Source organism: Anopheles gambiae, chromosome X, assembly GCF_943734735.2.
Source record: "Anopheles gambiae chromosome X, idAnoGambNW_F1_1, whole genome shotgun sequence".
NCBI classification, from domain to species: domain Eukaryota; kingdom Metazoa; phylum Arthropoda; class Insecta; order Diptera; family Culicidae; genus Anopheles; species Anopheles gambiae.
The window spans coordinates 14,583,524-14,599,911 of record NC_064600.1 but is presented as its reverse complement, the minus strand read 5'-3'; the positions used below and the strand labels follow the sequence as shown (position 1 = coordinate 14,599,911).

At 44.1% G+C, this 16,388-nt stretch overlaps 1 protein-coding gene across 8 annotated transcripts in view; it reads left to right on the top strand.

The window, feature by feature from the left end:
* Positions 1-13,795, top strand: part of LOC5666814 (monocarboxylate transporter 12) — a 132,450-nt gene extending 118,655 nt beyond the window's left edge. For 7 of the 8 annotated variants that reach the window (XM_061642451.1, XM_061642459.1, XM_061642482.1 and 4 more), the window contains 5 exons: positions 8,802-8,975; positions 9,050-9,452; positions 9,540-10,085; positions 10,173-10,467; positions 10,993-13,795. In XM_061642451.1, the coding sequence (XP_061498435.1) occupies positions 8,802-8,975; positions 9,050-9,452; positions 9,540-10,085; positions 10,173-10,467; positions 10,993-11,631 (2,057 nt within the window). In that variant the 3' untranslated portion in view covers positions 11,632-13,795. Of the gene's footprint in view, positions 1-44; positions 791-8,801; positions 8,976-9,049; positions 9,453-9,539; positions 10,086-10,172; positions 10,468-10,992 lie in introns of those variants that run through there. The other variant, XM_001689346.3, reaches the window with a different exon arrangement.
* The last annotated feature ends 2,593 nt before the right edge of the window (positions 13,796-16,388 follow it).

The following is a 16,388-nucleotide window of genomic DNA, read 5'->3' as shown; positions in this document are numbered from 1 at the left end:
TGGCACCGCAGGGTATGGCCGGGCGCTAGAGGGAGCCACCAACGCAGCGAGCCGAACCACAGAATGCGCATCCTATTCCAGAACGAGCCGGTGTACGGGAACTACGAGGATTCGGGCGTCGCCACCAGTGCCGATGCCCATTCGCTCGTGTTCGATGAGCCGCTCACACCCCCGCCCGTCGATGGAGGCACTGGTGGTGGGGCGAAAAGTAAGAGCGCTCCGGCCGCCGGTTCACCGCTCGGCGAGCTGGAAGCGTTGGCCAAAGCGCTCGCCCAAGCGCAGGGCGCCAGCTTGGTGAAGCGAGCGGCCGGTGAGGCGCGCCCGAAGCGCCTGAGAAGACGCACCGAGAAAGCGGGCGACAAGCAGAAGTCGAGCGAACCAAAAAAGCAAGCGGTAGAGGCGGAACAGGAGGAGGAGGACGAGGAGGAGGACGATGAAGAGGACGACGACGATGAAGAGGAGGAGGAGGAGGAGGAGGAGGAGGAAGAGGAAGATCCTGAGCATGGGGAGGTCGGGGAGGGGGGCGATGGACACTCACCGACCCTGCCGCATCTACTCCACCACCGGCACCATCACCATCTGCCGCATCAGCAGCGCGCCTCCAGCCGGATGTCTAACACCAGCACCAGCACGATCAAGCAGCACTACTATCCGGAGGGTGGCTGGGGCTGGATCATCGTGCTGGTCGGCGTGCTAGTACACGTGCTCACCCACGGCCTGCAGACGGCGGTCGGTGTGGTGATACTGGCCGCCGGACGCACCTACCGCATCGAGTCGATCATCGTCACAGGTGAGGTCCACACTTGTCGTGGAAGAATGTTTTCGCAGAACGCTGGAAATAAGAGCGGAATGTCCGGCGTGTCACATTTCGATAGTTGCCATCTTGAGAGGTTTCTGATAGATCTCATAAAATTGAAGATGTCCCTAGTTGCCACTGATCCTAGGAGAAAGATCTGGAGAGTTGGAGTTCTGGGATGTCTTCAGAACGTTGGTTCCAGAGTTTGGCTTGCCTATTATTGTAGAAGTAAAAACTGAAAATGAAAGCAGAAATCGTTCTACAAGATCCAAAAAGATATTCGTGTTTCGTTTCTTAGCCGTGAGATCTCGTTGCCGAATTTCGAATGTTTCAAAGATTCGCTCTTAACAATAATGGTTCCTTCAATTCTTCTAGAATGTACATGTTCGTCTGGATTAATGGAATCTACAGGGTAGAATAATGGAATCTAAAGGGTATATTAATGGAATCTACAGGGTGAAATCTGGAAAATGCAATCTGGTTGGATTTCTCGTCGAAATCGATTTAAATTACATATAATAGCACAAAACTTGCATTATATTCAATTTCACACCTGTCACGTTTGCACGTTTGATAACGATCCGTAGGCGTTTGAGTAAGTCGTTGTAGACCGCTTTATGCCGCATTTCGTCCCATATTTTTCATAACCGCGTCTTCAATCCGCCCAAATTAAAATGTTTGACGTCACTTAACGTTTCTAGCATGCATGCTGCTGAAGTCCAAGTGCTGAATTCAAACAGGTTCAAACCTGGAGACATAGCAGGCCATTCCGATGCACTTATGTAAATACTCCTTCCACTGCTCCGTAAAGTTTTAAGCCTTATGAGCTGGAGCTGAAATCTGTTGGAAGCTAAAGCTGTCGTTGCCAAAAAGCTTGGAGAAAGATTTCAAAATAGTATTCCTTGTTGATCTTCACGCAAAATTTACTCATGTGTGTGACACACAGTGACAGAAAACCTAATTAAGGGACATTCGAATACATACAGCACTTCTACGTTACCGATTTGTATATGTTTATAAAACAATGTTTATAAAAATAGCCTAGGATTATCAATTTTTACTATCGCTGAAAGTTCTTGTAGCATAGAAGATCGTGCATTTGATGAAGAATCTTCGAAAATTTTAGTTTTGGAAATGCGGGGGTATTTATGTGCTATCCAAGATGAGCATTTTCTTTAGAGTTGAGATTTGAATATCTATCCAAAGATCTAAAATATTTTTTATTCTATTACAACATAATAAATTTCAAATGGACGTTCCAGCAACTTCTAGACTATCTCTTATTATACTTTCTAAGAACAAATATTACAAAGCGTGTAAATTGCCCCATGCAAAAGAATTAAACCCGAGAGATATCAGATAACCGATACGATACCGATAGTCATTTCTCAACCGTTCGACACCAATAATTAATCTACCCGCTCCCAAGTAATTTGAGTAGCCTAGGCCACAGCACGGGATGCAGAATGAAGAGAAATTACTTTCTGATCCGAATATGCAAACAGGGCAAAAGCGTTGCTTCTCAAGTGTTGCATAAATGCGAATGTTTGTTTAATTAAATTGCAGTCAAGTATACCCCCGGAAACCCATACTATGATATGATGGTAGTGTATCATTTCCGAGGATAATTAGAGCACAAGAGTGAGTTCAGCTTGCTAGTATTCGTTACCCCCTTTTTATTTCGTTTGCATCGGAGCGTATAGATCGGGTTCTAGATTAGGGTGTTCGCACACCTTGTATATTTATTTATTTATGTTTCTAGCACTAGTCAAGAAATTGATTTTCACGTACGTAGCACCAAGCTTCAATCGAAGTCAATTCTTGAAGAACAGAACTCGCATATGAGAGTTACATACACATGTTCGCAATGATGCTCACGAAAGGAGGATCAACTAAATAATGGTTTCAGATCTCGCAAAAGCATAAAACATCTCCTTAAAACTCCTTCTCTCAATTAATCAAACTATTTCTAACATCTATCAAACTAATAACACATTCCATACGTCCAGCAGGAAAAAAATAGCAGCAGCAAAACTGCTTCTCCAAAAATTGGACACGTTTTGAGGGCATCACAAGTTTAAGTTTTCTCACTCACTGATATTCACTGCGAACCGTACCGCTCCGAAGATGTGGGTGCAAAAATTGTTTAACCAATTTACATCCTCTTCTGCGTGGGTGCCCTTCAAAGGGGTGTGCATTGGAAAAGAGCCTCAGTTTTGATTACTTTTCAAAAGTAATCACATTCTCCGCACTATCCGCTCCTTGTGTCGGCTCATCAGTTGTGAAAAACCCTGCCTGACCACATCACTTCAACTCTGGCCGACCGTAAAAAAAAAACTCCCACTCCTAATACCTCCCCAAAACACACGCTTGCCCTGCCGCTTTTCGGTAAGTAATGAACTTGAGAAGTTTGTACTCCTGCCCCGGGCAGCTGGCGGCACACATAAGATGACTGGCAGCGCAGCACACTTCTGGAATGTTTGTCTATTTGGCCAGCTGGTTTGCCGACCCGAGCCGGGATGATGGCCTAAACGAGCATGTGTTTTTCCCACCCACTCTCCCAATGTTTTGATAGGAAGGTTAGTGGCGTTGGAGGCGTGGGAGAAAAATGGTCTGCTTTTAGATACATTGAGTGATCACGCAGCACTTCCGCGGCCAAACAACGCTGGGGCAGGCGTACTTGTGCGCTCAGGGGGTGCTGCTTGTGCTGCTGGCAGCCGTATTATTTCCAAAACTTTGCCACTAGCACTGAGCTAGACAGTATTCCATTTATAGTTTATAATCCAATTTCACTGTGCAGCCGTTCCACACCGGTATGGTATCGCCACTAGCAATGCCACAATCATTGCTTCCTAATAAACAACAGCTTTCCTAATGTTTTTAATTGAATTTCCACACCGCCACCGCTCCGCCCGCCTGGTTGGGCAGCATTGTGCACGGTGGGCAAGATACGGCTCGGACAAGTGCATAAATTTACCACCGATTAGGGTGCTGCTACACGCTACACGCTACACAAAAGGCGGGCAAGACAAATGGGGCATCGTATTTTTGTGGGGCGAAATGGTTTGTCAGTGTGGTCGCCGCCGGTGTTGATGCTGCTTTACGATAATTGTCACATTGTCGTCCCTCGGTAAGCGCGCGCGCCCGCCGCTGCGGTTGTGGCTTCGTAGATTTATCATTTGCACGCTGTAATTTGCACTCCTCCACCCGCTGCAGCGCTCCATAAATGTATGCAGCCGATGAATTGGTGTTTCCTATGTGCGTAAAATGTGCTACCATCAGCAGCCAAGTGTCAGCGAAACATTCCCTTCGCTGTCTGCCCAAGCTACCGGGGGCTTTCGTTCCCGGGGTACAGCCGCCCCGAGGCAGTGAAGCATAAGAGCGAGCAGCAGTCAAGTCAATGTATTTCGTGTGTTATATGGTTGCTTTTTTGTGCTTTCGTTTCCTACGGCTGGGATATGGGTTGCCAGGACTGCTGATAAATAGAGAAAAACTAGTCACTGTCGGACACACGCGTCCCGGTGCGAGACGGGCGAGTGTGAGCAAGGCGGAAAATGTAATTTAGCAGCCATCCCGCTGAATTATGGCGTCGGTTTTTAGATTCCCCCAAAAAACCAACATCCACGGCACGCGGTGCACAAATTTGCCGCCGCCTAGACGTCGTGCGCGATGGTGAACGGTTTGATGGCTAGAGACAGCACTGGGATAATGTGGGTGACTCGCGGCGAAGGGGAGGGGAGCGCTTTTAAAGATGTACCAATTTATGATATTTAATTAAAACTGAAAAAAGACATGGCGTGAAGATCGGGGAAAACAAGCAGTGAAGATAAACAGGTATGAATAATTCACAGAAATAATGTAAGTGAATATAACAACATTTAGGAGCTTGAGAAGATGCTACTAGCATCCTCAGCATCCTCAGTCCCAGTTTTTAACCGCTTCCGTTAGGTTCCGTTAAAGTTTTGGCTCTTTCTTGCAGAGATACACAGAAGTAAAACTCCTTTACAGGAAATATCTCACGATATATCTGTAAATATTCGAAAGTGTGGAAGATTCTATCAGTAATTAAATATTCTTAATATTATATTATATCTGATGGATTCAATGAAGGATATTGGAATGCAAAGTTATGTGGGAGTGTTAGAAATCCTGTTGGAAAAATTTGCAAGATCATCATCATAAGAAATTACAAAACAATCTACCCAACTAACAAAATTGACATTTTATTTATTTTAACTTTTTTATAGAGACTTTGAGCCAATTGGTTTCATTCGTCTCTTACAAAATTGACAGTCTTTCTCGTTCTATTAGGTAGATCGGTAAACCTGTATAAGCAAGAAATCATGTTGATTTTGTCGCTTGGATTGTGGTATCGAATTTTTTGATAGTTTTTTATTATCGGTAAAAAATTCAATATTATGATGAGATTTTTTAGACAACTACTGCTACTGTGGGTCGAATTTTATCCTGTCAAAATTGTGATTATGATGGGATATTATGTTTAGAATGCAATTTACAGTTACTCAGATTCATTCAGCATCTGGTTGTCTAACTACAAATAATTTCTTCTCAATTCTAATTGTAATCCGAACCATCCTTTACTAGATTCTCTTATTCTCCTGAATCCTGCAAGACCTCACGGCTTGTCAAATATGATCCAAATAATAAATAACGAGTTTCTTGAGCTTATTCTGTGCTCATAGGAAATTAATCGACCATCGTGGAGTCGAAACAATTTTCCATATTTCATGTATGATAAATAGCACAAATCTCAGAGGCCATTCATTTTCAAAAATTGTCGACTGAGATGCTATTCTGAACGCTGTTGCGATTGCATATATCTCTCATCAGCTCAACAGCTAACATAAAGTCTTATCGAAAGGATTTATTCTTACCTTTTTAGGTCTATGTATATATATATACGGAATATTACCAATATAAAATGATAAGAAACATTGATGAAATGGAATAAAAAATAATGTTCAGATCAAATGGAAACAAATTAAATCCGAAACAGGTGACCGAGGAATGTCAATATAATTTCCAAGCAAAAAGGTTTTCGTCAGATACCTGTTGACCTGTTGCAGAAGGCGTATTGTAGCAGAGTAAAATCGGTAGTTGCCTCTTGAATAAGAACTTACATTTGTGGCATCAATGAACAAACTCACTATGCTTATTTGTATCCCGTGATCGAATACGCAGACCTTGCTACTAGGGGGGAATTGTGACACGATCGATTTAACTGGAGCCGTCGCATTTACCATCAGTTTGCCTCTACCACGGATAGTTTTCAAATGCAACGGAAATAACATTACAATTGTCGTTCACACAGCACATTTTGCATTCTGCCCAAAATGTTATTGATCGGAAAAAATAAGTACGACATAGTATTTTTGAAATATTTCTGAGATTTTTTTTATTCAGTAGAAAAGATTCCTGAGAATTATAAGTCCAGATTTAGAGAGAGATGATTTAGACATTCACGAATTATTATAGTCCAGATAAAATCTGAATATCTGTTTAACTAATGTAGCTAATATCAAGTTATAAGCAGATTTCAAGACTTACATGGCGCTCAAAGTAGTTTAAAACATATGGTGGTTTAAGATTTTGCGAGTCTTCAAATGTGCTTTATCGTACAACCATGGCTTTAATCATCGTTTCAGTAGAAATATTTTGCGAAAAAGTTCGTTCGTCATAGTTCGATACGTGGTGGATATATGTTTGTATTATTATTGATTGAAATCGATTTGCTCAACTTCTAACATCAAATTTTGAAGTTCCTAACCTACTGAGAGCTCAGAGATTTTAAGTAGCATTGCAGATCCTTTTGATTGTAAACGTTGTCTAAAACATCTGTCAATCTTAAACCATTAAAAAAACCTCCCTCTAATGCAAGATACATCTTCTAATGTAGAAAAAAATTGATATTGGCGTAGTGGTTTCTATGGATGTATAAATGGATTTACATTATATTGTAAATATAATTTTTATGGAATCATTCTCTTGTCTTTATTCAGGCGTCGCTCGTTTTGCCGTATTGCTTAAGGATGAATCATAACAATGTTAAAATTATTTTGAATCTAAATGTAACACATGAAGATTGGACAATTTTAAAAGTTTCTCACCGTATGACGTTTGTAGCATATCAAAAAGATGTGTTAGGTAAATTAATTAAAACACAACAACTAAAAACACCAAGAGAGACCACATCGGTAACAAACGTCTATATTCACACTTCAACCACTTTATGCCAGTTACTTCCTCTTACAATGTTGCCAGCTGTTTCTAAACTCATTAGAGGACTAAACGCTCGTAACAGTGCTCTTCCCCATCGCCATTTGTCGAAGGACGACATCCTCCCGGTGCACTGACTTGCTCTCACACTCTCTTAAGTGATGTGTTAAAACTTTGGCTTCACATCCTGACGCCAGGACGGCCACGGTGTCACGGCACGGTACCAGACGCACACCAAACAAACACACACATGGATTCGATTGCTCAGTCAGCCGTTTTTTTTTTTTTGTATGTGGATCCCGGTGTTGTAATCGGCAGGAGCACGGTCTGGCGTCGTCCGAGCGACACTACGATTAAGTGGAAAATAAAAATTAAAAACATAAAACATTCCTGCACCGGCTAACGGTTGCGAACTCGGTGTGTTTGCTGGTGTAGGATAAAAGTTTTAATGGTTGTTTTTAGCCAATATCTTTCCGCTGCCACTCCGTTGCGGCCCCGGTAAGCCGGAAATGAATCGAGCCATTTTTATGGTTTCCTCTCCGCACATACACACACACACGCACATGGATGCCCACTTGAGTCGATTTGAAATTGTGTTTAAGCGCTGCATTGCATTGATTGCCTACACTTTTTCTCCTTTCGCTTTTTTCATTTCGATTACAAACTGACTTGCCTACGAGTGGAAAGAGTGGACAGAGGATTACAGAAAAGAGACTAATAAACACGAACACACACAAGCGCTGAGGGTCCTATTCCGATTACCACCATCGGCTTCAGATGGCAGGCTTGCGAGTGGACTGTGCTAGATTAGACAGTTGGACAGTGGCAAGGTATTATCGTGACAAGCTACCGTTGTTGGGTGACAAAATCCTAATAACAGGCAGCAGCAGCAGCAGTTGATTGCAGATCGTTTATTTTAACACTCTTCCCGGACTGTTTGCGGATCATTGGGTTTGACCCAGTTGAACGTCACCTATGTCGTTCCTAGGATAATGTTGTCTGCGCCTCATTGTAGTCAACAAAGCCCCTTGCACAGCTCAGTAAGTACAAGGGCTCATTAATTTGAGAAAAATCCTCCCTAATACAACTTATCGAAGCACACGCAGCAGCAAGTCACCAAGGTCCTCCGAGTGCGCCTAACGCTAGACACAAGATAAATGCATCAAATTAGTTCTCAGTTCAACTACTGCTGCCAAAATCAGATTTCCAGTGAAAGCATTATTAACTCATCATTGCTATCTCCGCCACAATTCATCATGTTTATCTATCGCGAGCACATCCATAAATCATCGCGCGTCGTCCGCGGACGGGAAAAGATGGGTCGGGAAACACACGAGAACACATTGTGACCGTACGACAGATAGAAAAGACTGGAAAGATATTTTTTACTTCTTTTTTGTTGTTGTCGGCGTATCGAGTATTGTCTGGGAAATTTCTTGTGATGCGAGAAACGCGGGTGGATTGAATCCTAATGTCAATAGAAAAGAACCCTTTCGTCGTTTGAAGCTCGAGACGAATTAATTCACACTGGCTGGATCCTAAGAAGTAGTTGCTAGATTTATATACGCACACATGCCACCGATGTGAGATTTATGAGGCACGCTCGAGATTTCAGACACTTTGTGGAATTGAATTTCCAGTATCTTGAAGCGTTTGCAATCTAGCTGATGAGCTATTCGTGCGAAAAACGTCTTCAACTCCAATATCTGCAATACCTCCAGAAAGATATCTGACCGTAGCCCTTTCTTGCTTCGTCTCGTTCCAACAGGATGGCTGGGCGCCTTGTCGACCGCGGTGGCACTCTTCATATCACCCATCACGATCGCGGTATGCAAGCGCAAATCCACCCGGCTGACGGCTGTTATCGGCGGGCTGGTGACCGCCCTCGGGTGCCTCTTCACCTCCTTCGCCTCCCAGTTCCACCAGCTGTTCTTCAGCTACGGTAAGTCCCATACGGTACAGACGCTGCGCCGTCGTTGCCGCTAGCACCAACGACCCGGCTGGTTTGTTTTGCAGGTGCGGTCGTCGGTGTCGGCGTTGGGATGACGCGCGACTGCTCCACGCTGATGGTGGCGCAGTACTTCAAGAAGCGGCGCGAGTTCGTGGAGATCTTCATCGTGTCGGGCAGCGGACTCGGCATTGCCGTGATGTCCGCCTTCATCAAGTCGGCGATCGATGCGATCGGGTGGCGGCTCGGGCTGCAGGCCGTCACCGGCACCGTGTTCATCACGTTCATCCTCGGCACCTGCTACCGGTCCGCGTCGCTCTACCATCCGCAGCGCCGCGCAATCCTGCACCTGAAGAACCAGAAGCGCAAGATCAAGGACAAGAACAAGCACGACGATCGGCCGCCATTTTTCGACTTTAGCACGCTGCGCAGCAAAACCGTGCGCATACTGCTCGCCTCGACCGGCATCGGGTAGGCATTTTGGGATTCTAATTTCATCTTCGGGCGATTGGATTCTAATGTACGAGGATTTTGTTGCATTTCTTTTTTTCCGTGCAGCGCATTCGGCATCAACACACCCATCTTCTACCTTGCGCACGAGGTGCAGAAGGACGGCATCGGCGACAAGGTGATGATCCTGCAGATCTATCTCGGGCTAGCGTGGACGCTCGGCTGCACCGCGTTCGGGCTGCTGGTCGTGCGGAACAGCGTCGAGTGCCGGATCGCCCGGCAGTACCTCTGCCAGACGGCCATCTTTATGTGCGGCGTCTGCATCCTGGCGCTCACCGCCGTCCACGGCAACTACCACGGCTACGTGATGTTCGTGTGGATCTACGGCATCTTCTGCGGCGGGTACCACTACTCGCTAAAGATGTACACGTACGAGAAGGTGCGGGCCCGCAACTTTGCCCGCGCCTGGGGCTTCGTCCAGTTCGCGCAAGCCATCCCGATTGCGCTCGGCGTGCCGATATCGGGCTACATGAACGACAGCGGGTCCGGCACGGCCGGCTACTACTTTAGCTCGGGCTGTGCCATCGTCGGCAGCGTGCTGATGTTTCTGATCGATCTGCACCGGCGGTCGGTATCACGCCACAAGCACACCAGGTAACGTTGAGCTCCTGTGTGGGTCTGGCTGCCTCTTTGCTAATGCTCTTTTTTTGTCTTCCTTTTCCTCTATCCTTCCCATTCTAGGGCGAACGGTACACGCCATCTGTGCGTCTCGGAAACGTGCCCGCAGCGCCGCAAACTCTCCTTCTCGCAGGAGCCGGACAACGAGCCGGGCATCATCACCGGCAACACGGCAATGATGATCGGGCCGGAGCTGCTGATACCGCCGCTGAGCGACGGCATCGTGGAGCCGATCAATGGGCTCGACAAGCCGGAGCTGACCTGCATCTCCGAGGAGGGTATCGCTGACATGGACCTGCCGGACAACCTGCTGGACGATCTGGACTACGTCGGCGACTGCATCACCTCGTGCAATAAGGTAGAGTATCCGATTCTTTTGGAGAAGGTCCATTCCCAGAAATCCATGAAGTAGGGCTAGGGCCCTCTAGCAAGTGTTCAAGCAACCTAATACAACTTTTGAAGTTGTTATGAGGTCCTCAGAAAATGATTATGAAGACTACCAACCTTTTTGTCACGTTATTTCGACAACTTTGGCAAGATTCGTGGGTGTTTTATTATTTGGGAAAAGTTATAGTTTTTTTGTATTCTACAGTATTATTAACCCTGTAGATCAGATTTCAGAAAAGCCAAGCCTACAAGTGGGCCTTGACCGACATCGGTTGAGCCAAAGAAGAAGAAGAAGAAGAAGATCTGATTTATGTTAATATTAGTGAGATATAAATAACATTATTTAGGTGCATGAATTACCCTACTCTTCGTTCAGATTCATTCCAATGAATAATTCAGATCCATGACTTTCAATCAGACTGTCCAAGAATCTTTTGCACCGCGCCGTATGCCGTTCGCCTAGAAACTAACCCATCGTCCCATTTCCTTCCGCCAGGTGGAAAACTATCTCATGCTGAGCGAGTTCGAGAACAACCTCAGTGCCGAAGTTCCTATCCTGCTGGACAAGCGGGGCCGCCGGCTGTCCCTCTCCAAAACGAAGGCCCTGCTCGGTGGGCACCTTGGTGCGGCCGGCGGCGGTACGCTGCTCGGCCACCATCATCCCGAGTGCCCGATCGAGCACGGTGCCGGTTACGGGCCGCCGGGCACGACGCCATCACCGACGATGGGCCCGCCGGGTGACACGAACGGGCTCGCCCTGCTGCATCCTCACCAGGGCCAGCAGCAGCACCACAACCATCACCATCACCATCCGCACCATCACCACCATCACAGCCATCAGCCGGTGAACGGTGATCTCGCGAAGAATCTGCCACCGCTCGCGACCAAGTCGGACGTCGCGCCACAGAACACGATCGGCGGCGGTGGTGCCGGTGGCGGAGGGCGGACCGGTGGCGGCGAGGCGGGCAAACCGGCGGGTGGAGGAACCGGTACGGCGGCGGGCGCTGCCGCCACCGGCTCCAGCACGCTCCAGCCCCAGCAACACTGCAGACTGAACAGCAAATGGCGCCCGAGCCAGCAGGTCGGGTTTCTCAACAACCGCGTTATATCTGTGATCGATGAAGCCTCAGTTTAGCTACACAAGGACGGACACACAACTTGGGGTTGGGGAACAAGCAAAACTAGGGATAGAGCTAAGAGATGTAGAGGACAGACCCGTAAGGAGCGCGCATTAAAGCAGAGTCGCAGTAGACGGCAGAGAGTGTGTGTCTGACGTACACACACACACCTGGACGACCCCCAACACTTCCCCTACTGTACATAGAGCACTTACTCCGGTAGTTCGATCGATGTGTAATCGCTAGGAGAGATGCCTCACGCTTACGTTACTTAATGCGTTACTCTTACTTAATTTATAAGCTTTAGATGAAAAAAAAAACAGATGACTTAGCCGGGGAGGGTACAAGAAGAGTGTAGAGAACGATTGACTGATTTGTTGATTTTATGTTGTTTTTTAATTTGTTTTTTTTTATGTTAATGTCCCTACTACGCAATAGCCCTGATCTGTGGGCTCCAATTAGTTTTGTTTTTTTATTTCTCTCTCTCCCCCCATATACTACCCTCACTCGTTCACCACGCACCCTTCTCCTGCGCGAGATTCGTGGTATTAGGCAAAAAATACTCCCCCTGTATTAGTAGCTGCAAAGGTTTTCCTCTTAACAATCACACTAGTGCACTCAGCTCCCTCCCACACGCACACACATACACACCCCTTGAAGCATCTTCAAACCTATTTTCCACTGTATTCCAAAGTATCAGATGCTATAGAATTGTATTAGAAAAAAACAACCACCAGCCCCCACTTAGTAGTACCGATTGCGAGAGATGCTGAGGGGGCGCAAGGTTACGGTGGAGTAGTTTACTATACACACAAATAAATATGAAAGGAAATGGAATTCCTGAAATGAAAAAGGAAAACAATTTCTGTGACGAAACCCCCAGGAAACTTAACGCTGCCAATCCATCCTCTCTCTTACGCCAGGACAGGAGATAAATAAAAACCCAGTGTAAGATATAACTTGGATATACAACTATATATATACTAGGCGTTTACAACACAGCAACAAAATACTACTACTACAGTGCGCGAAATGAAAATAGCACCACCATGTATTTTGGCAACAATTGTGGATTTACATTACCGGTTGTGGTTGTCTTAGTTCAGAATGTTAAAATAACCTGTTCTACACCATTCAAGCACATTACTTCGGTATATTGATGTGATATTTTTCAATTATGCTGGAATATTCTTTAACGCAGGTGCGAAACAATAATAGTATCGTTTACATCGTTTTAAACAGATACTTGAGTTAGCAGGATAGTGAAAAATGTCAAAAACTACTGACTCTCTGAGCAAAAATAGTGTTTCAATGTCAGATAGTTGAAGAATCAATACAAAAGCAGCGTATCAGTTAACAGTTGCTTATCAAAATCGTTTATGAGTACTATTTACGGTGTAGAAAATAGTGGTTTATCAAATTCTGCAACAGATTAAAACACACAATAGAATATATACCATCGTAAGCGATTCTTGATCGGGTTTAAGTCGTGCCAATTTTTTGGAATCTGTTTTTCCAACAAGAAAGATTGTGATGATTTTATCTTGCTAGGTGAAATTAACCTCTAACTTGATGTCCATTGTCCTGTCTCTTACAGTATTGCAACAGTTTGCTATTGCAGTGGATCTGAATGTGAAATGAAAATGAACCAACATACTTGAAATTATACACAAATAGGCCTAGACAAAGTTGTCGTTACAAGACATGTCGTTACAAGCATGCATTGAATTACTTAAGGCTGGATTTCTGACAAATATTTTGAAATGATCAAGTGGTTAGCATGCTGTCCAGCTCTGACACCAGATGAAACGTCATTTGATTACTCTTGGTTGTCGTTTTGTTTTAAAATGAAGATAAATAGCAGCTTAAGTATGGTAAACTCTTTTTTGTGTGAACATTTTGAAGAGATCGAGTATCACTCGCTGTTGTTTGTATTATAGCCTATAAATGAGGGATCCATTCAACTAATTTGTATCAATAACATCATTCCTAGAATGTTTCTAGAATCAAACGTTTATCAAAATCTAACTGGTGCTATTTTTTATATCGCACCTGTTTTGAGGTATTATGCTGAATCATAATTGAAAAATAGTCCCATCAATATGTTGAAGTAATGTGCTTGAAAGGTGTAAGGTTATTTTTACATTCTGAACTAAAATAAATCTCATTCCGTAACGTAAATCCCCAACTATTGCAACAACAAAAAACATGGTGATTCTATTTTCATTTCGCGCACTGTATTACACTACTAGCGTATACAAACTGTACGCCTGCGTTGGGGAGGCCACTAGAAACCAACGAAGAAACAGGCACATAGTGGCCATGGCTTCTCCTAGGCTGAGTGTAGGCACCGGTCCTAGGTCGAGTAGGTGAACTACTGCAGCCGAAGAAGTAGCAGCAACAGCACACATCTAGCATTGATGAACTCTGCCTGCCAATCTGGCGAGGGGGAGCAAGCAAAACAATTCCCCCTGCAGAGTTGGCAGCAGTGTGTAGATGCGCCGAAATACTGAACCGTAGTGTTTTAATAAAAACTCCCTCATAAATGAAACCAAAAAATGTGTGTTTTTTGCAGCATCTATCAACAGTTCTTTCATTAAAACACACACACACATACGAACCACCACACGCCAGGGTGTAAAACTTCATGGTTGGAGTTATTATTTCTATTTGCTTCGATAAAAACCACTTGCTTTTGTACGCGGAGCGCCAAGAAGAGACCGGAGAGCGAAAATCTAACTGTTTCTTGCTTAGTTTTGGGTTTGTTTGTTACATCTTTAATCTTTCTCCTCTTCTACTCGCTTGCTCTTCCCTGCACGCAGAACACTCGTCCTGCGGGTGCGGTGAGTAAGTGGGTGCGTTTCTTTTTCATCTGTCTGGACTGTCTGTCTGTGCACTTGTTAAATTACTGATAGAGATTATTGAGAAAACGGTGTTGAAAGAGTGTTTCGTAAGTAATAAATCGGTAGTACACGCGTGCACAGGCCCAATGTCAAAACGGGAAGCTACAATCTTGGTTTCTCAGTTGGTTTTCTCGGTTTCGGTGCGCAAGGGGTAGAGTCGACTAAAGTTGCGAAGATTCAAAGGGAGCCACACGGTGCCGGCACAACAAAACTCGCCTATTGCTTTTCCTCCCGTTTAACACCGGTCAATCGTTGCAAAAGAAAGGAAAACCATTAAGAGTAACACTTGTCTGTACAGATAAATATTCATATGTATATATATACGGGGAAAAGAAAAAAACGGAAGCAAACATACGTCCGTTTAACGTTTAACGCGGCTTATTTGATTTCTCTCGACTTGTGACTTATACGTGATATTCGTTCCCCACTTTCGTTTGATTATTTGGGAGCTTTTCCCTACCATTCATCCTGTGTTCGCTCTGTCCGTCGCTCTTTAATGTAAAGATTGTTGCACCTGACTCAGTTGTGTTCTAAAACTAAAACTATCCACATATTATCTGCATCTTAAGCAGCGAATAGAAAGATCTCGCAAGGGTAAAATTAAATGTTGAAAAAACTGCCAAAAGTTGCCCGATAGTGATCTGATAGTAAAGAGTAAACTAATTTAAATGATTTCGAGAATTCGCAATCAGAAAAGCAAAAAGACACGATTTCCATGTTATTAATTCAGATAACAGCAATTCTAACCCATTGATTAATTTAAATATTTAGCTTTTGATGCATGGAAGTATTATTTTTGAATTAATTAAAAAAAATACTCAAAACAATGCTCTTTTTAACGCTTTTGCGGCCTCTTCAGTAATTCAATACAAATAAATTATCTCATTCAGGCGAAAGCTATTCAAAATTAAACTAAACCCTCGCGCGGTGATACTGGGTTTTCCAAGTCAGTTCCGAATGTAAACTTCGATATTCACCGCGTGCAAAATGTTATTCCACATCGATGTGACATTTCATTTCCATCATATTTTGTTTTAGTTTCTTCAGCATGATTTTCAACACTTTAACTATCAATGGGTGATACGATCTGGCTTCGAACCCCGGAGTAAAAAAAACCATAGAAGCAGCCTGTAGAGGTGTTGAAAATCATGCTAAAGAAATTCAAAATTGTTACAGGGTTTTCCAAGTCAGTTTCGAATGTAAACGATGTTATTCACCGCATGCGAGATGTTAATCAACATCAATCCGATATTTCATCTCGTAATTTTCAATTTTTTTATCATGTTTTTCAACACGTCCAACAAGTTGGATTGAGTTTGACAGTTGTGATGCGATGTGTTGAAAATCATGTGTAAAAACTGAAATTTCATTTTGAATACACTATTTGACAGCTGGTGAAAAACATCTGGGAGGCGGTGAATAATTATGTGTACATTCGAATACATGCATTCGAACGATTCAATAACATCCCCGTCATGGGTTCAAGCCTAGAATGGACCGTCCCCCCCATAGCAAAGAATTGACTGCGTGGCTGCGTGGTAATGAATTAAGTCTCTAAAGCCTGTATAGGCCGGCATGTCCGCGTAAGACGTTACGACAAATAGAAGAACATTCGAATGTTACTTGAGGAAAACCCTATATGATGGAAATGAAATGTCAGATCGATGTGGAATAACATATCGCACGCGGTGAATAACAATGTTTACTTTCGAAAATGATTTGGAAAAAAAACCCTGTAATAACAAGGGCTACATCACAACATCACTGAAAATGAGTTTCTTTTTAAGCCGCAAGTTTGCTTGTTTTTGTTTAATTGGACTTTAATTGGACACAATACAGATCAGAATTACGGCCACGCGTAGACACGTTCG